The sequence below is a fragment of the Sorex araneus genome, chromosome 4 (genome assembly GCF_027595985.1).
Source record: "Sorex araneus isolate mSorAra2 chromosome 4, mSorAra2.pri, whole genome shotgun sequence".
In the NCBI taxonomy this organism is placed as follows: domain Eukaryota; kingdom Metazoa; phylum Chordata; class Mammalia; order Eulipotyphla; family Soricidae; genus Sorex; species Sorex araneus.
The window spans coordinates 73,014,130-73,034,167 of record NC_073305.1 but is presented as its reverse complement, the minus strand read 5'-3'; the positions used below and the strand labels follow the sequence as shown (position 1 = coordinate 73,034,167).

General features: G+C 50.4%; 1 protein-coding gene across 2 annotated transcripts in view; it reads left to right on the top strand.

The window, feature by feature from the left end:
* TOP3A (DNA topoisomerase III alpha) overlaps positions 1 to 12,156 on the top strand; it is a 32,112-nt gene extending 19,956 nt beyond the window's left edge. Inside the window, exons 10-19 of one of the 2 annotated variants that reach the window (XM_055134105.1) lie at positions 328 to 410; positions 2,375 to 2,582; positions 4,811 to 4,996; positions 5,181 to 5,310; positions 6,763 to 6,876; positions 6,976 to 7,141; positions 8,149 to 8,292; positions 9,323 to 9,445; positions 9,600 to 10,285; positions 11,510 to 12,156. In XM_055134105.1, the coding sequence (XP_054990080.1) occupies positions 328 to 410; positions 2,375 to 2,582; positions 4,811 to 4,996; positions 5,181 to 5,310; positions 6,763 to 6,876; positions 6,976 to 7,141; positions 8,149 to 8,292; positions 9,323 to 9,445; positions 9,600 to 10,285; positions 11,510 to 11,688 (2,019 nt within the window). In that variant the 3' untranslated portion in view covers positions 11,689 to 12,156. The remainder of the gene's footprint in view (positions 1 to 327; positions 411 to 2,374; positions 2,583 to 4,810; positions 4,997 to 5,180; positions 5,311 to 6,762; positions 6,877 to 6,975; positions 7,142 to 8,148; positions 8,293 to 9,322; positions 9,446 to 9,599; positions 10,286 to 11,509) is intronic. The other variant, XM_055134106.1, reaches the window with a different exon arrangement.
* Positions 12,157 to 20,038: the final 7,882 nt, after the last annotated feature.

Sequence of the window (20,038 nt, the reverse complement as noted above, 5' to 3'; positions counted from 1 at the left end):
GGGGAATTTACTGGGACACGGATGGTGTTCCCAAAATACAGTTTCCAGGTTGCCTGTGTTAGAATGAGTATACTGACTGCTCATGAGAATAATGCAGTTTTCTGGGCTGTTTTCTACCCTAAACCCTGGAACTTGGAGTAGTGAATCTGCTTACTTTCCCAGGTGAGCCTTGCTTCTGCATGTTATTCTAAATACCAGTGGGCTGGGAGCTAATTTCCTGGCAGACCCAGGTAACTCAGGCTCCACAGTGGCTGTGAAGATGCATTGTGTGGTTGTGTTTTGCCCATGCATTCTGCACTCTGACATGCTTATTGGCTCATTTTCCAGGAACTTGAGAAGCTGGCTTCTCGAAAGCTGAGAATAAATGCCAAAGAAACCATGAAGATTGCTGAGAAGCTCTACACTCAAGGGTAAGTATTCCATATTGGGTCATAGAATTTTAGACACTTTCACCAGAATGAAATACCGGAGAAATAGATCTTGGGGAAAACATGCTCTCTAGCTATCACCAGAGTTCTGAAATAGAATTTTGGTCTTGGCTTCTCTTCCCTGATAAGAAAAAGGTATTTCAAAGTCACCTATTCTCCTTAAAACACAAGCCCTGGGGCCAGAGCAATAGTACCACAGGTACTATTGTTTGTTTGCATGTGACCAAACATCCCATATGGTCCCCCAAGCATTACCAGGAGTAATTCCTTGAGTACAGAGCCAGGAGTAACCCAATGAGCATCACCAAGTGTGCCCCACCCCCCCACCAAAAGTACAGAGAAAAATTCAGATCTTTCCTCTTTACCCCTCCGAAGCCCACCAGAGCCCTGGGAGGTGGCAGGTAGCAGCTTTGGGAATGTTGGTCTGTCATCAGTTTTTCCTGTGCCGTCCAGTGACCTTGTGGTTCTGTGCTGACCAGTGTGGGAGCTACTTTCCATATGCAACAATTGAGCTCTTAAATTTAGGATTTTTAGGGGTTGGGGAGTTAGTTCAGTGGGTAAGGCATTTGCCTTCCACACAGCCTACCCAGGTTTGATTCTCTAGAACCCATGTGGTTCCCTAATCCTTACCAGGAGCAGTCCTTAAGTGCAGAATCAGGAATAAGCCTAAGCACCACTGGGTGTAAAAACTAAAATATTTTCTTCCTTCTAAGAATTAAAATTAAAAAGAAGAGTGAGATACTGAAAGAAATATTTATTTGATCCATGCTATGACAAAGTCCTGTAAAAATGCAATGTAATAATGACATCTTTTATGAACTGGAATAAAAAAGTAGCATATACAAATTGAATAAATTTTAGTTTGATAATATTTATCCTTCAATGATTTTTTTAAAAGATACTAGAATAGGGCGCTGGAGCGATAGCACAGCGGGTAGGGCGTTTGCCTTGCACGCGGCCGACCCGGGTTCGAATCCCAGCATCCCATATGGTCCCCTGAGCACCGCCAGGGGTAGTTCCTGAGTGCAGAGCCAGGAGTGACCCCTGTGCATCGCCAGGTGTGACCCAAAAAGCAAAAAAAAAAAATAAAATAAAATAAAATAAAATAAAATAAAAGATACTAGAATAAATATTAGCAAAACAACCGAGATACAGTAAAGGAGAAGTAATAAAAAATAATAGGAGGAATGGGATCAATCGTTCTATGAAAATAAATCTGTCAAAATTATGTCTTTCAAAAGAAGAAAAACCTAAAATAAATCTGGGTGATTCAGATTGGGATGTGCTGTATGTGTAAAATATGCTGTTTTTTGAGACATCTATTAAAAAAATGTAAGCGAACCTGTAGTTTTCAAGTAATTAGCGGAACACTTAAAACTATATGTCGGGGGCTAGAGTGATAGCACAGCGGGTAGGGCATTTGCCTCGCACATGGCTGATCCAGGTTCTATTCCCAGCATCCCATAGGGTCCCCTGTGCATCGCCAGGAGTAATTCCTGAGTGCATGAGCCAGGAGTAAGCCCTGTGCATCTCTGGGTGTGGCCCAAAAACAAACAAAAAACCTGTATGTGGGATCCACATTATTGATTTTTTTTTGTCCTTTCTATAAGGGTGACCCTTGAAGCCCGTAGTGCTGGAGTTGTTGGGGCCATGAGGCTCCTCTCTGCCCCAGGGATGTTCTCTCCCACTGGCAGGGCGAGGACTGGGAGCTTGCCTAGGGCCCACAACCTGCAGGCAGCGCTGAGCCCATGGCATGCATGTCCTCTCCCCCCGCCCACTCATCTGTGCTTTGAGTGCCCTTGCAGGACACCCTGATGCTCTTTATGCCATTTGGGGCTACACCTAACATCTTTTCTGAATTGTGTAGGTCAGATGTGTCACTTCCGCTGGCATAAGGTAAAGACTAAGTCGAATAATTTCCCTTTTATTTTTTGCATTTGCTTTAGGTACATCAGTTATCCCCGAACTGAAACGAACATTTTCCCCAAAGACTTGAACCTGGCAGTGCTGGTGGAGCAGCAGACCCCAGATCCACGCTGGGGGGCCTTTGCCCAGAGTATTCTAGAGCAGGGTGGCCCCACCCCACGCAATGGGAACAAGTCTGACCAAGCGCACCCTCCTATCCACCCCACCAAGTATGCCAGCAACTTGCAGGTTGGTTTCCGGCCGAACCAAGAGGGAGAGGCGAGTTCAGGAAGCGCGTTTGACTGTTCTTCTTGGGCTCTTCTTTTCTTTTCTTTTCTTTTATTTTTTTTTTGCTTTTTGGGTCACACCCAGTGATGCTCAGGGGTTACTCCTGGCTTTGCACTCAAGAATTACTCCTGGCAGTGCTTGGGGGACCATATGGGATGCCGGGGATCGAACCCGGGTCGGCCGCGTGCAAGGCAAATGCCCTACCCGCTGTGCTATCGCTCCGGCCCCTTGGGTTCTTCTTTTAGGTAGTGAGTCAGTTAGAAATTGCTTCCAGTTTAGGGAAGTCATTGTCAGAGTTGCACGTAACAATCTGTTACGATCTAATGCCTAGCTTCGATCTAATGCTCAGTTTCGGTGAAAAAGGTCTGGGAGCTCTTAGTTTGTTTTACATTAGTAGCTTGTTACAGAGCAAAGAAGATTTGTGATTTTTTTTTTTTTAACTTTTAATGTTCTGCATTCCTTTTTTTTTTTTTTTTTTTCAGGGGTAAACTGGGCAGATGATGATCAGGGCTTCCTCCTGGGGTTACTCTTAGTGGTAATTAGGACCCATAGCAGTTTCAGGGGTCTTACTGGGGTCAGCCATATGCATCACAACCACCTTAGCCTCTGTACTATCTCTCTGGTGCTCTTTTAAAGCGTTACATGTTCAGGACTGGAGTGGTAGTACTGTTGGTTAGGTGCTTACTTTGCTCACAGCTGACATATATTCTGTGTCCCACATACCATATGATCTCCTGAGCCCACCAGGAGTAAGCCCTGAGCATAGCTAGTGTGTCTGTCCCAGCACCCCCCATCCAAAGAAAAAGAGCATTACATGTTCAGGGACACGGAGAGAGAGTACAGTAGGTAAGGTCTACTTATACACACCCAACCCAAGCTCGCCAGGAGTGATTCCTGAGCACAGAGCCAGGTCGCCCTGAGCATAGCTAGGTAGAGCCCCAAAACAAAACCAAACGAGAAAGCAGTCTAGGTGCTGGAGCAATAGTACAGTAGGTAAGGCCCTTGCCTTGCATTCAGCCAACCACCCTCTATCCTTGGCATCACATACGGTCCCCTGAATACTGCTGGGTATGGCCTCTGAGCAAAAACAAACAAAGCATTACTTGCTCATTTTAGGCAATGTGGAAAATACTAAATTTTATATAGGAGGAAAAAAATTGCCTGTACTCTCATCTGTACAAGAGCATGTATATGACTCTTAAATAAAATTACAACCCTCACTTTGTAATCTACTTTTTTCCCATTTTATATCATAAGCATTTCACCGTATGCTAAAATACTTTAAAGCATAGATTATATTATGTTAACTGTAATATGTTCATTACATACCATAAACTACTGTGCCAGATCTGATAATAAGATTGTTTGCAACTTCCTTGAGTGCAATGTAGTTTGGTTGATGTTTGTATACATAGAGGCGGGGATGTGGCTCAGCAGCGGAGCTCTTGCCTTCTACCTGTGAGTTCCTGGCTTTAATCCCTGGCACTCCCAAAAGATTAAATACAGCAGTGTTTGTACAGATCTCTAACTGAATGCATTTTAGGAGAATTATTGCAAGTGAGAGTGTACAATAGATCGAGTCCTACTATTTACTTAAAATGGCAGAGAATTCTATTTTGTTTATTTGGGGGTCACACCTGCTGTGCTCAGGAGTTGCTCCTAGCTCTGCTGGAGTCACTCCTGGCAGGTTTGGGGGACTGTATGTGATGCCGTGGACAAGCCCAGGTCCACCACCTGCAAGATAAAGCACCTTATCTCTGTACTATCACTTGGCAGAAAACTCTTATAATCCAATCTATGTTCATAAAGTTGTCTGCAGCTTATATATATATTGTATTTCTAGTTAACTTGCTTTTCTACATAAAAGGGATCTCTTGATAGCTTTAACTGTTTCTCATGTTCTTTCCCGTTTGAGTTGATGTCCAAAGAACCACTTACCTACCATTCTTGAGGACAGAATAGCTCCCTTGCTTCTCTTGGATTAGGATTGTGAATGTCATCAAGCCTCACCCAAAAAAAAGCACAGAAGATTAGCCTGTTGGTGTAAGTGAGTGGAGGCAGCCATGGCAGCAGTGTACCTTATCTTTGGAGAATGTTAGACTGAACATTGGCACAAAACAGATTATAACTCTGAACAGTGAATGCTGAATGATTCTTGAGAGGGAGTCAGTCTTTTTTTTTCTTCACAGGGTGATGAACAACGACTTTATGAATTTATTGTCCGCCATTTCCTGGCTTGCTGCTCCCAGGATGCTCAGGGGCAGGAGACCACCGTGGAGATAGACATTGCCCAGGAACGCTTCGTAGCCCATGGCCTCATGATCCTGGCCCGAAACTATCTAGATGTGTATCCATATGATCACTGGAGTGACAAGGTAATGAATTTTAGGCCCTCTGGGGCTGGGGTTCATGTCTCACCCATGAGTCTCAGGGAAAGGAGGAGCTGGTAGTGTTCCTGGGCTTTGTGCCTTCTTGAGGCAGAGCCTTGTTCTGAAAGGGAGGTTGGGTTTTGCTGGGTGTCATGGCAGAGTGTTTTCACCAGTGCTTTTGCTACTCTAGACGCTGCCTGTCTATGAGAAAGACTCCTGCTTTCAGCCCAGCACTGTGGAGATGGTGGATGGGGAGACCAGTCCCCCGCAGCTGCTCACTGAGGCGGACCTCATTGCCCTCATGGAAAAGCATGGCATCGGTCAGTGGCCCATCGTCATGGTAACTAGCAGCTCTTGAGCATTCAGTATGTACCAGGCACTGTTTCCCTGCTCTCCACCACTCAAGTCCAGTGTTACATTCTCCTGGGACCTTCATAGCTGAGGTGAGACTTGAGAAGTTAAAAACCTACTCTCTGGGGGGCCGGAGCGATAGCACAGCGGGTAGGGCGTTCGCCTTGCACGAGGCTGACCCGGGTTCGATCCCCGGCATCCCATATGGTCCCCCAAGCACTGCCAGGAGTAATTCCTGAGTGCAAAGCCAGGAGTAACCCCTGAGCATCGCTGGGTGTGACCCAAAAAGCAAAAAAATAAAAAAAATATAAACCTACTCTCTGGGACCAGAGAGATTGTGCAATGGGTAGGGTGCTTGCCTTGGATGTAGCTGACCCAGGCTCGATCCCGGCACCCCATAAAGTTCTTTGAGCCTCACCAAGAGTGATCCCTGAGCACAGAGTCAGGAATTAGCCCTGAGCTCTTTTGGATATGGCCCAGAAACCAAAAAAAAATGAAGAATAACAATCTACAATCTAAGGTTACAAAATGGAGAGGGCGGTGGGGGGGTGTTGTTGTTTGTTTATTGGACAATGCCAAGGATTGAATTGAGTCTCAAACCTGCAAGAAAAGTACTCTGCCATTGAGTCATATCCCCCAGCCCTGGTGTATGCATTAATAACTCCACAGTTGATGTTCATACTAGCATTGTGCCCTGGAGTTAGTCTTCCTGGCTATGCTCAGGACCTTACATGTTTCTGGGGATCACACTGGGGTCAACCACAACTGACCAAGTGCCTTAGCCCTGTACTCTCTCCAGCCCTTGAGTTTTAAAAAAGCTCGAATAATGAAAACCTGAGCGGTTCTTCGTAAATACCAATGTCCTCACCTTTTGGAAATTCAGGAGGTCTAAACTCGTTGACGTGACATTGCTGCCTTACTCTGAGTGGCTTCAGTTTCCTGTTGGCGCATTCTCATGGCTCACACTCAGCACTCACCTGCTACGTGTCAGTCCCCTGCTGGGGTCAGAATCTGTTACCCCTGCTGTGAGCCAGGGCCAGCAGACTTTTAGCTTTGTTTTTTCTTTTATGTTTTGTTTTTTGATTTTGGTCCATACCGGGCAATGCTCAGGACTTACTCCTGGCAGTGCTTAGGGGATCCTATGGGATGCCAGGGATTGAACCCGGGTCAGCCACATGTAAGGGAAGCGCCTTACCTGCTGTATTATCGCTCCTGCCCAAGGAGAAAGACTTCGGGCAAGAATTTGAGAATGTAACTGGCAGCGCAAGTGGGAGTGGTTGGGAGCATGGTGAGGACACACTGAGGGTTCTGCCTGGCTCCTGCAGGCGCCTCACCTGTAATAGGAGGTGACCGTGGAGGCAGTGCAGGGACACCAGGGGGATCGTTCTGAGTTGGCCTCACTAACCTGAGGTGGCTTCTAGGTACCGATGCCACTCATGCTGAGCACATTGAAACCATCAAGGCCCGGATGTACGTGGGACTCACCCCAGACAAGCGCTTTCTCCCAGGGCACCTGGGCATGGGGCTCGTGGAAGGTAAGGGTGAGGGTGCCCATCACCGGGCAGTCGGGAAGTGGAGGGCCATGCTTTGAGGGTATCTTCCTGACCAGCAGAGCTCTGCTCTTGGCCCTGCAGGTTACGATTCTATGGGCTATGAGATGTCCAAGCCTGACCTCCGAGCTGAGCTGGAAGCTGATCTGAAGCTCATCTGTGAGGGGAAGAAGGACAAATTTGTGGTTCTAAGGCAGCAGGTCCAGAAATACAAGCAGGTTTTTATTGAAGCAGTGGCAAAAGCGAAGAAGTAAGTGCCAGGCCCCACTCTCCTGTGCACCTAGTTGGTCCTGAGCTTTTGACCATAGCACGTCCCTAACGGGGAGAGACTCGCCACGAGGTGATACTTACTCAGCATCACTCATGTGGTCTCTGCTCCGAGCCTGTGGGATGGGGTCGGCTTCCTCACCTGGCAGGACTTCCTCACCTCCCCCTACAGGTGCGCCTCCTGGGCCTTGTGGGTTCCTTTTCATTGAGCTGTTGGGCTCGGAATTAGAATGATCTGCTATGGGGCTTGGGAAGTGGCTCAGTGGTTTGGGGCTCCTATGAGCTCAGAGCCCTGGTGCTGCAACATTGCCCTTCACTCGGAAAGCCCCAGGGCAAGCATGAGAGCTGTGCACAAGCCACTGTGATCCTCTCTGACCCATGGGGATCCCCAGCCAAAAGAGGAAAGAGCCCTTAGGCTTTTCTCTGAGTGTTCCCCGGGAAGTTAGGAGGCAGCAGGGTCTTGACCTCAGGTGCTGGTGTCTGCTCATATTCTCTTGAGTACTTTGAAGTGACCGTTTAACATGAAGCACATACATGTTAGGCAAAACAGGTTTCCTACCCATGCCTGTTTGAAAAATAAATGCTAGTGGATTTATTTTTTGCATTTTGGGGCCACACCTATTGGTGCTCAGAGCTTACTTTTCTGGTGGGGTTCAAAGCTAATATGTGGTACTGGCATCAAACCTGGGTTGACTCCATACAAGGCAAGTGCTTTAACCCCTGTACTGTCTCTCCATCCCCCAAAAGTAAGTACTAGCTTTCTTATAAATCCAGACACTTCAGGAGTGTGTACATGGTTTTCGTTCATTGGGGTGCAGTGACCTCAAATGAACAGCAACGAGACCTACCTGGTGCTGCAGAGAATCAGGTCTTGGCCAACTCACCTCTGTCTCTTTTTTGGTACCAGGTATAAGCCAGCACCTGCCTCCCCAGTTCACATCTGTGTGGAGGGCAGGGAAGAACCTTTCCAATATGTTGTTGTTTATTCAGATTGGATGAAGCTCTGTCTCAGTACTTCGGGGATGGGGTAGAAGTGACTCCGCAAGAAACCTTCTACCCGGCCATGCCAGAGCCCATAAGGAAGTGCCCACAGTGTGGCAAGGACATGGTCCTCAAGACCAAGAAGAACGGCGGGTCAGTTCCTGGCTCCTGTGACCCCTGCCAAGCCCCTTGGCAGAACATGTCCTTCACTTCTGTGTCACTCTTGTCTCCTTCCCTGGTCTTTGGTTTGTTAGGGTGGCTGGGAGCTGCACACACTTGCCAGGCCTGCGACCGGGCAGTACTACTTTCCGGCTGCTTGGGGGTGGGGGCGGGGGACATGAGATGTCAGCTGCGGCTCCAGTGAGCACCCGCTCTGGTGGTACTGGAGGTCCAGTGGTGCTGGGGCTTGGGTCTCCACCTCTGGCTCGTGGGGCAGCCATCCCTGGGCTGTGTGTGTTTATGGGGAGCCTGCTGCGCCCGCCCAGGACTCAGTGTTGGAGATAGGCAGGGCCTGGTTTGGGGTGTGAGGCACTCAGGGAGTTTAGATGTCACAAGGAGCCATGTCTCCTGTGGATCGGCTGCCGACCAGTGTGTGATAAAGGGCGAGAAGGCCAGCACTCTAGATTCAGGCAGTTTGTCCATCTCTCCTCGGGCAAATTTCTGAGTTCTCCAAGCCTGCAGTGTAGATTTTGGACAGTTGTGGCCTCCGTCAGGGTTGGCGTGAGGTAGATGAGAGAAGAACCGGGAGCCTGAGCAGAGTCCTTGGCTGGGTAGTGGTTGGAAACTAAAAGCAGCCTCGGTAGCAGCTCCTTCAGTGTTAGGGACAGAGACTGTTCCCCTGTAGTCATTCAAAACCAGCGACTGTAAGCATGTGACTGTCCTCCCCCACATGAAGGCTTGTTTGAGCAGTCACTGCAGTCTCCTTAGCCTGCGAGCCGGCCTAGGATTTCCTTCCTTTTTTTTTTTTTCTTTTCCTTCTTGGGTCACATCCGGCATTGCTTCTGGGTCTGCACTCGGGAATTACTCCTATCAGTGCTCGGGGGATCATGTGGGATGCCAGGGATCAAGCCCTGGTCAGTTGCGTGCAAGACAAATGCCCTCCCTGCTGTACTGTTGCTCCAGATCCTTCCTGTATCTTCTGTGCCCTGGTGACTTCCACCTGACCTAGCCCCATGCCCCCCAGGTTCTATGTCGGCTGCGTGGGTTTCCCAGAATGCCGTTCGGCCTTGTGGTTCCCAGACTCTGTGCTGGAGGTTAGCCGGGATGAGAGTGTGTGTCCAGTCTGTCAGCCGGCCCCTGTGCACAGGTGAGCTGGGCCTGAGGTGGTGGTGAGCTGGGTCTTGGCATTCGAAGGGGCTGGTGTCTGGTGCTTTTTGAGGGCTTCCTAGGAAATGAGGGTATCTCAGCCCCAGAGAAAAATGCTAGCACCTGGTAATGTCTTTTTCTCACTTTCTCATTAGGCTGAAGTTCAAGTTCAAACGCGGCAGCCTTCCTCCAACCATACCTCTGGAGTTTGTTGGCTGCATTGGTGGATGTGACGAGAACCTGCGGGAGATCTTGGATCTAAGATTTTTTCGGCCCCCGCTCCCAGCTAGCCAGGCGGCTGGCCAGTCCACTGGCTACCTGCAGGCTAGCCAGGCCCTGAACAGGATGGACAGCGGCCAGTGCGGCCCACCACAGCCTACTAACACTGGCCGTGCCAGGGCCTCGAAGACTCTGGCGCAGACACTCACACTGCCCAGTGAGAGCAACGCTGTGACATGCAACTGTGGCCAGGAGGCCCTGCTGCTCACTGTGCGCAAGGAGGGGCCCAACCAGGGCCGCCAGTTCTTTAAGTGCCACAGTGGCGGCTGCAGCTTCTTCCTGTGGGCCGACAGCAGCCAGCCAGGAGCCAGTGGGCCTCCTCCCTCCGCAGCAAGACCCCCAGGGGGTTCCCTGGCACATTTGCCAGGCTCAGGAAACCCCCAGCGGGGGGCTGGTGGCCCCGGTGGTAACAGCAGCACGTCCTGCCTGTGCAGTCAACCGGCTGTCACTCGGACTGTCCAGAAGGAGGGGCCCAATAAGGGACGCCAGTTCCACACCTGTGCCAAGCCACGGGAGCAGCAGTGTGGCTTCTTCCAGTGGGTGGACGAGAATGTAGCCCCAGGTAAGGCAGTGCCCTGCTGGGGAGCAGCTCCAGAGTCATGGGAGCCAGGGCCACACCTGCCTCTCCTGAGGCCATCACAGCCAGGACACAAGGAACATGGCCCTGGCCACTGGGGGCAGGGAGGCAGCTCTGTTAGTGGAGTCACTTGCTGTGCAGCCAGTGCTGTGCAGTCAGGAGTCAATAGTCAATAGTCGATGCAGTCAATAGTCACTGCTATTCCAGTCAGGAATAGCTGTCAGGAGAGCATTGATGGTATAAATTGAGGCGGAGGAGAGGGCGTGCTCCGGAGCTCCCAAGCTTCCTGGGCTTACGGCCCATTTTCAGAAATAAATTGTATATATATATAATCTCACAGCACCCCCCTGGAAATCTACTTCAGTGCAGCATAAAGTGTCCCTAATTGCACCCCTCTGGGGGTGTCACCCACTTTGCCAGACAACAACAGTGACTTACAGTGTGACACAGCCCAAGAGGGTTTGAAGGTGGGTTTGCCTGGTCTGCACAGTCCTCAAGAACCTGACCAGACTGGTAGTGTTGGCCTCTTTCCTTCAGATGAAACTAGCCCAGTGATGTCTCCAATTATCCAAGCCACAGAACTTGGGCCATGTGTCCTTGGATGGATACGGTGGGAACTGGCAGCTGGACATCAGGTCTCGTTGGGTGTGTAGTGGAAGGCACTGGGAAGCAGAAGCCCGACTGACTGTCTGAGGAGACTGAGAGGCCCAGCAGGAGTGCACTATAGTACAGAGCTGGTACCAGGGCCTCACCATAGCAAATGCCTCAGCCATGACAGGGTACCTGCCTGTCTTCCCAGGGTTTCTGTTTCATGAAGGAGCTTAGTTTTTAACTGTTCTGCACACATCACCATCCCACGTGCAGGAAGAACCAGGAGGTTTGGCAAAGGCCCGGGACTTAGGTGCTGTCTGCTATTGCTGAGGAGCCTAGGGACAGCCCTGACCAGACCCACTGAAGTCTGCTCAGACTGTCCCTGCCTTTGCCTCTTCTCCATTCAGTCATTCCTTGCTTGGTTTCCACTCTGTTAATTTTTTTGTGACGTGACAGCACAGAGAGTGGGAGGCCTTTAGAGCCCAGGATTGTCGAGGGAAAAAGGCCACAGAGTCAAGGACGTGGCATGGAGGAACCTAGCCACAAGGGGGTCCCTACCCACCTCTCCCTGTGACCTTACTCTTGTCCTCCGTTTGCTCATTCTAATCCTGCCCACAGGAACTCTGGGAACCCTGCCCTGGCCAGGAGGCAGAAGAAAGATCCAGGAGTCAGATGCCAGAAACAAAAGACCGCGCATCTGTTCTTCAGAAATGGGGTCCGAGGCCAGGAGACCTCGAAAATGCAGCCTGTGCCACCAGCCTGGACACACCCGTCCCAACTGTCCTCAGAACCGATGATGAGGGGAGTACCCAGAGAGCAAGCTGCTTTTCAGGCCTGTCTGTCGTCTGAGAGGAGAGGCTTCTGCAGGACCCAGTGACCATTCACAGGGCTTTGAGAAACGTGGCCTCTCTGGAGCTGCTTCTGTGTGCTTAGGAATCAGGCTGCCAGTCACCCCTGACAAGGGTGCTCCTGCCCGGCTCGGGGTCATGTGATCGCCCACTGCTCCCTGGGAACGGCGGGGCCTGTCACTCAGCCTCCAGCCAAGGCCAGGAGCTGGTGCTTCCTGTGGTCCTGGCTACCAGGGCTCTCTGCACCTCCAGCAAAGCTCTAGACAGCCTGGACACGGCCTGTCGCTGGCTGTGAGGCAGGAGGACTGATGGCCCCGCTCCAAAGTCCCATCCACAGACGCAGCTTTATTCTGCTGGACTCAGAGTCTGCCATGCGACAGACAGTTCACGAGCCTTATTAAAGCTTGCTCCAAAAGATTGGAGTAGTGGGTAGTGTGTTTGCCTTGCATGCAGCCGACCAGGGTTCAATTCCGAATATCTGTATGGTCCCCTGAGCACTGCCAGGAGTAATTCCTGAGCGCAGAGCAGGAGTAACCCCTGAGCATCACCAGCTGTGACCTGAAGAACGAAAAAAAAGTCAAATTTGTTCCCCTTTTACTTAGGCACTGTGTGCCATGTGTGGGAACACTGGCAGGAGCCATGGATGCAGGCACCAGCGGGACCCGTCAGCCCGGCCATCCACCTGCACGGAGAGTGGGCAGTCTGGCCCACACACACCTTGTCCTCCGCCACACTTCAGGCTGCCACAGCCTGTTTACCTGCAGGGAAAACTTGTGATCACAGGAACTGTCCCGGCAGAAATGGGGCATGTGTTACTCATCACCAGTTGATGAAGACATGATCTGTCCTCACATAGTGGGGCTGCTGCTGCCCCCGCCGTCCTCCACACACATACACCCCCCTTCAGTCAGGGTAGCCCTGCCCAGGCTTGATGATGGGATGCTCTGGGGCATCTGGGCAGTGGGTGTGATGAGAGCCTTTGTGCTCTATGAGCCTTAGTAGCCACTGCCCAGTTTTGTTTTGGGGGAGCACACCTGGCGATGGTCAGGGCTTCCTCCTGACCCTGCACTTGGATTATTCCGAGCAGGCCTGGGACCATAGGGGATGATGGGGATCAAGTTCAGGTTGATGTCAGTGGGCCCCACGGGTGGCTCACATGAGCCATGAGGAGAGAAAGACGGTCACCTTTTCCCACTCCGCCTCTGCCCCCCTGGGACCTGCTAGGAAGACTAGGCCTAGTAAAGTCTGTGATGAGCCCCTTCTCGGCACGGGCCTCAGCCCTGCCAGCCCCACCAGGTGGCCATTAGGTCACACCTTAGGTCTACTTGCTCTGCCAGGCATGGGAGTCAATCCCACCACCCAATTTCTCAGGGAGCCACGGACCCAGGCTGGAGTGAGGATTTGTTCTTTGCAGGAAAGGAGAAACCAGTCCCAGGCCTTACCCAGGGTTTTCGGAGTTCTTATCTAACCTCGCAGAAAAGAATTTCAGGAGTAGACAAGCAGTGAAATAAAACATTTTATTTGGAGGGTTTTTGAAGGTGTGGAAAGGAAGAGAGAGAGATGGTAGAGAGAGAGTAACGTGCTCAAGAGAGAACGGGGGCTTCTCCAAGGGCGGAGAGAGCCCCTACACACATCCTAGCTTTAGACACGAAAGCATGAAAGTACACATCTCAAGAGGGGAGATGTGGGCGACACGTGCTCGGACGACACGTGTGCTCGGGCATGTGGGCACAAGCAGCACATGGGCTTGGCAGCATATGCCCGCTCTTCCTTTGTTCAAGGTGGCTCTTATAGGCTCTTCTTGGGTTGTCTTGATCCAGAATGTTCTGGAGTCTTCTTGGGGCTGAATCACTAAAGTTAATGGGATTAAAGAAGAGGTCGAGGGTTTGAGGAACTTCATGGGGAGGGGTCAAATCTCAGGGTCCACTGCTCTGGAGGCCTTATCAGGTCTGTTTTCCAGTATCCACAGGGTGGATTACTGGATCACTGTCATCCCATTGTTCATCAATTTGCTCGAGCAGGCACAAGTAACGTCTCCATTCATCCCAGCCCTGAGATTTTAGCAGCCTCTTCTTACTCGTTTTCCCCAACGATTGGAGGCTCTTTCAGGGTCAGGGGAATGAGACCTGTTACTTGTTACTGTATTTGGCATATTGAATACCTCATGGGTAGCTTGCCAGGCTCTTCTGTGCGGGCGGGATACTCTTGGTAGCTTGCCAGGCTCTCTGAGAAGCATATAGAGAACATGTATTTTATTTATTAGTTTATTAGTAGTTTTGGAGGCTCCACTCCGCTCTGCAGTACTCTGGGGCCGCTCCTGGCTCAAGGATCATTCCCACAGTGCCTAGGAGCTCAAGAGGCAAGACAGGATGGATCACCTGAATTTTTGTTGACCTAAGTTTCATTGCTGAGGGCCTTTTCCTGTCTACCTGCCTACATCAAGGTCAGCTACTTGTGAAGCAAACACCCTGCCTCTGTGCTATCTCTCTGGCCCCCATGAGCCAGTTTTCTTTGGGATTTTTTTTTTTCTTCATACCCAATTGTGCTCAGGGTTAACTCCCAACTCTGTTCAGGAATCACTCCTGGTGGGGATCCAGGGCCAAATGCGGTGCCAGGAATCAAACCAGGGTCAACTGAATGTAAGGATAAGGGCCTTATCAACTGCACTATCTCTGCCCTCCAAAGAAATCAGAATTCCATATTTAAAAGTACGTTTACATTTTGTGCATTCAAAAAACGATTACAAAAGGCATGGCGGCTCTCTCCCACTGCCCCCTACCTTTGGTGGTCTCGTACTGCTTCCCACACCCCAAGCGGCTGATGGCAATGGTGGACAAGAGGGAACGAGGGTCAGGCTGGTTGGTATCAATTGCAGTTTATTCCAATCTCATCTCTGTTCTCTTCCTCCTTCCCCGATCCCTTCATTCTCCTTGGATCCTGCTCCTTCATACTGCTGGAGTCTCCTTGATTCTCCCTCATTCCCCTTGATTCTCCCTCTACATTCTACTTCATTCTCCTCCCGATTCTCCTCAATTCTACTTTTACAGCTTTAGTTCCCCAAATTATGAGGGGTCGGGGATTACACATAGGTGTGGTCATACAATCAACAGAGGTAAAATCCTTCCCTCGGGAAGCTTCTTCTAGGTCAAACTCTCATCCAGCAGGACGACCCACTCAAGAGTGAAATTCCATCTCTGAGTGTGTTTCTCCTTTCCTTAGTCCAACAAACATATAAACATTCATAATATTAGTCATTTTGTATGGACATGGTAAGAGATACATTAAGCTTATAGTATTGCTCTCCTGGGGCCATCTCGCTATAGATCTTAGACTACAGTGCTCAGGCCAGATTAGTCTCCTAACCCTAGCAGGGTCCTAATTCAGTTATTACTTTTTGGACCATGACAGAATTTTTCCATGACCATGCTCTTAATTTTTAGTTAAGTATTGTGGTGCTTTGGCCCAGCCCATTTCAATGCTAGGGTAACTTACACCTTACCCTGGGTCCATCCATTCCCTCATCAGGACCCTGCTTTTGGGGTTCTAGAAGCTAAGGGCAACTGAGGCTTAAGTTAAGAGAACAGATGCCAAGGAGTGAATATCATTCAGAGTCAATTAACTCCCAAGTTAGAAAAGCATAGCATAACCATCTTTCTGTGTCTATATAAAAAGGAAATTGCTCTGAAGCAAACTATGCAAAGGGGCATAAGAGAAAGAGAAAAGCAATATTTCCTTATGAATACAGGTCAAGTGTCCTTTGAAGGATCTGACCTTACAAGTTAACAGAGTCTGATTAGGGGGGAAAGGTAATAGGCCAGTTGGGGAAGCAGAGAACAAAGAAAGAGGTTACAGATAAGCAAAGAAATGGGAGTGACTTGGGAGCACTGTGATGGGGGTAACCCAATAAACTAAGGCTCCCTGTAGCCAGGGAGAAAGGACAAACTAATGTTATCCTATACATTTGTCTGTGCTTCCCCCCTACCTCCAGCAGTGAGGCGGGGTACAACCAATGGTGCTCAGGGGCTATTATGTCTCTGGTCAGGCGTCATCTTAGCATACTCAGGGGACCATATTCAGTGCCAAAGACAGAATGAGGGTTAGCCACCTGCAAAACAAGTGCCTGCATCCCCTGTACTCTGGCCTTTTCTCTGGTTTTCCTGGTGCCTAGAAATTGCATTCTGGGGTGTTGACCTCCTGTGTCCAATACCCTTCACTCAGCCTAGTGTTCACTGGATTCATTTATGTTACATGATGAGGGAGACTTGCCCCAGGCTCCGCAGATGCCTCAACCACAGCCTATACCAAGTGGTGTATCTATTGGGTGTTGATGGAGTTTTATTTAGTAATTGGGCACAGTAAATATTGTTAGCCAGAGCGATAGTACAGTGGGCAGGGTGCTACCTTGCATGTGATTTATATGGACCCCTTAGCCCACCTGGAGTGATCCCTGAGTTTAAAGCAAGGAGAAATCCCTGAGCACTGCCTGGTGTGGGCCCCATCCCACCACCCCCCAAATGTATGCCTGTGGTCTTAAAAACTTTGTACATGAAAAAAAATAACATCATGAAAAAACAAACAAACAACTTTGTACATGAGGGACTAGAGTAATAGTATGGCGCATAAGGCATTTGCGTTGCATGCAGCCACTCAAGTTTGATCCCCAGCACCTCACATGGTCTCCTGAGCCTGCTAGGAGTGAGTCCTGAGTAAGGAGTAAATTCTGAGCACTGCCAGGAGTGATTCTCAAACAGAAACTTCGTATGCAACATTTTTGGTAACTGACCGTAGGCTCTGACACAAGAGGAAGTGAAACAGCAGACTGGGGACAGCGGGACTACCTGGACTAGCGCTGTTTCATTCTGGAGCCAGATCCTCTGGCTTTTGGGAACACAGTGCTGGCGATCGGACCAGGGGCTCCTGCATGCACCGCACAAGCTCAGCCCTTCAGAAGACTCCCCGAGTTGGTCTTCTGGTCCAACTGTATTTTGGATGGCTGATTATCCCCTGGATGGCCGCACTGTGTCACATTTCTCGTCAGTGGGTAGATCATGGGCACGTTCCCCCTCTGGTGATTGTGAGCACAGCTGCTCTGAATATTCACATGTAGGTATTGGAGCATCTGCTTTGCTTTTGTTTTCTCTGTGGTGCCAGAGAGTTAGCCCTCATGTGAGGCTCTACTATTGAACCACATTCCAGATTCCATGTGAGCACTTCCAGGCCTGTTCACCTAGCTGTAGAGTTGTGTCACGTGGTGGTGGTTCTGTGTTTAACTTTCAGAGGAATCACTCAAAGCGCACTGCCCTGGGGGCACTCCACACTCACACCAGCACAAGGATTTCTATAGTTTAGCTGCACTAGGCTCATCCTGACAGGTGTGAGACAGCTTCTCACAGTGGTTTTGATAGGCATTTCTCTGGTGTCCACGACGAAGAGCATTTTTGTGTGCTGACAGGCTGTTTGTGTATCAGAGCAATGTCTAATCCAGGACATTGCTCATTTTTTCCAGTTGTGTTGTCTTTTTGTTGTTGAAGTATAGGAGATCTTCGTAGATTCTGCCTACTAGACACGTAGGTGGGTTTTATTTATTTTCTTGGTTTCTGCATCACACCCGACAATATTCAAGGTTTATTCCTGGCTTTGTGCTCAGGGATCACTCCTAGTGGGGTCAGGGGACCACATGGGATGCTTGGAATGAACTAACTCGGGTCAGCTGCATGCAAGGCCCTACCCACTGTACTACCTCTCCAGCTCCACATTGGCAGACTTTAATCTTCCACCAGTCTGTGCATGCGGAGACAGAGTATGCAGAGAGATTGGTGCTGAGGACAAACCTGACTCGGGCCTGATTTGACCGTGCTGGGTCTCCCCGGGCCAGGCCTTCACCTCTGAGCCCGTGTGCCCTCTCTGATGGCCTGTCACTTCTCTGCCAGTGCTCTTGAGTGGAGGTTTAGCACTGCACTAGGCCCAACAGAAGTGAGAAGTTCAAACCTCTGAGGGAATCCCCAGATTCTTGTGTTGAATGCCACCTGCATTGTGAGCAGTGCAATGACACTGCTGTGTCATTGTGGGGCAATGATACTCTCATGAAACCTAGGCTACTGACACAGGCCTGCAGCCTCTCAGTTATGATGCCAGAAAAAGGAACTGGTGGCAAATGCCTTCCCCAAGCAGGGATCTCTGCAGTCACATCCTCACCTCAGCACTTGGATTCCGCTCTGTGCCCGCGTGCCTGCTGTCCCCACACACCCTGCCACACAGTGGTGAAAGCTCTACCTGATCTTTGGGTCTTAGAGTGTTTAAAGCTAAAAATAGGGTGGCTGGCAATGGCCGCTGTCCCGGCACCAGGCTTGTGCGCAGCAGTGGCAGCAGGACCCTGGGCACAGCCGTGCCTGGTCAGGGCAAGTTCCCGGCTTTGGCTGCAGCCCAGAGACCATCCTCAGGTTGTCCCTGCCGCGGGTCAATGGAGTTGGTTCGGGGAGTGAAACTCAGGATCTTGGGAAAGTTGGTTGTGAGATAACAAGCAAATGAGCTTGTGACTCCGACAGTCCTGCCAGGCCCCACCCAGCAGCTCAGTTCTCAGGAAGGCTCACTCCGGGCTCTGCTCAGGGCTCACTCCCGGGGGCTCAGGGAACCTAGACGGTGCTGGAGAGATAGCACAGCAGGTAAGAATCTCCCTTCGCACACAGCTGGCCTCGTTCAGTCCCCAGCACGGCCCACCAGCAGTAAGCCCTGAGCACCATTGGATGTGATCTCTAAACCCCTCAAATAAATATCTTTTTAAAATCATCATGGAATGTGGCTGATCCGGGTTCAATTCCTGCTTTCCCATATGGTTCCCTAAGCCCTGCCAGGAGTAACCCCTGAGCATTGAGCATTTTTGAGTATGACCCAAAAATGAAAAAACTAAACTTTAAAAAATTAAAAAAACTTTGGAAATGTCCAAATATGTGATAGATCAGTTGACAACTCTAATTGGAAATAAAAGGGCAGAGCTAGGCAGTGCCGAGCCCCCGATTGTGGGTGAGCAGTTCAGGCCTGTGGACATGAGTTGGAGGCAGGCCCGGGGGGCTCTGCCAGGAGGCAGCCCAGGGGACAGGATCCGTGTGAGGCCTAGAGGCAAGGAGTGCTCCTGGGTGCCTGTACATGAGCTCAGGGACCATTTTCCAGCACAGTTCCAGCCTCAAATCAGGACACTGCACTGACACTGAGCCTTTGTTCCCTCTGTCTCAGGCCACCTGTGGGGAACCACGGGCCTGGGTGTGGGTACACGAGTACATGAAACACGTTTTCCACTGCTGAGTCCTATTGTGGAGTGCACACGCAGTACGTGGCAGCGAAGGCTGCTGGCTAGAAGGCTGCACTCACAACAGGCCAGCCATGGCGGCGCCTTCTTAGAGCCCCACTGGCCACGGCTCCATGCTGGAGCTGGGTCTCAGGCCACTGCCAGGTCTTTAAAGTGTGGTTTTGTGGGGCTGGAGAGAGTTCAGTGGGTAGGGCCTTGCATATGATCAGCCTGGGTTCAATCCCCAGTATCCCATGTGGTCGTGAGTCCTGCAGGAATGATCCCTGAGCACAGCTGGGTGTGGCTCCTTACCCCCAAATACACTTAACATGTGTGGCTTGAAAAAAGTCTTGAGACCTGAACACTTGGACGCTTCCCACCCTGAGGAACTTCCTCACGGAGGTTTGTGTACACACTTTCTTCAGGACCAGGCCTCACATAGGAATGTGTGCACTTTTACTTAAAATAGCAAGGAGACAACCAGACACCAACTCTGAGAGATAATTGATAAGACTTGATAAGACTGGGCCCAAGAGATAGCACAGTGAGGAGGTGCTTGCCTTGCAGGCACTGATTGGGGTTCCCTGGCATCCATGTCGTCCAGAAGTCCCACCAGGAGTGATCCCTGAGCAGAGCCAGGAAAAGGCCCTGGGCATGGCCGGCTGTGGTCCCCGGGAAACGGCAGCAAAAGCACTCCCACAGCTGGGTATCTACCCAAAAGGAAATTTTCTAAGTGTTAAGATCCACTTATGGAGGTGAAGCTTGTCCCTGCCACCCAACAATCTTGGCCAACAGGGCTGTTTGGTTATGCTAGTCCCAGAGCACGTGGAGCTGACAGGGACCCCCAGTGCTGGGAACTGCGACTCACCCCCATGTGCTCAGGGGCATTCAGGACTTTAGCCAGCTGTTCCCGGGGGCGGTCTGGTCCCTGGGTTCAAACCTGCTCTATGAGGATAGAGGATCTATGAGTGATCACTTAGCAATATTGTTTGCCATTCTGCAATATTCTTCGGTGCC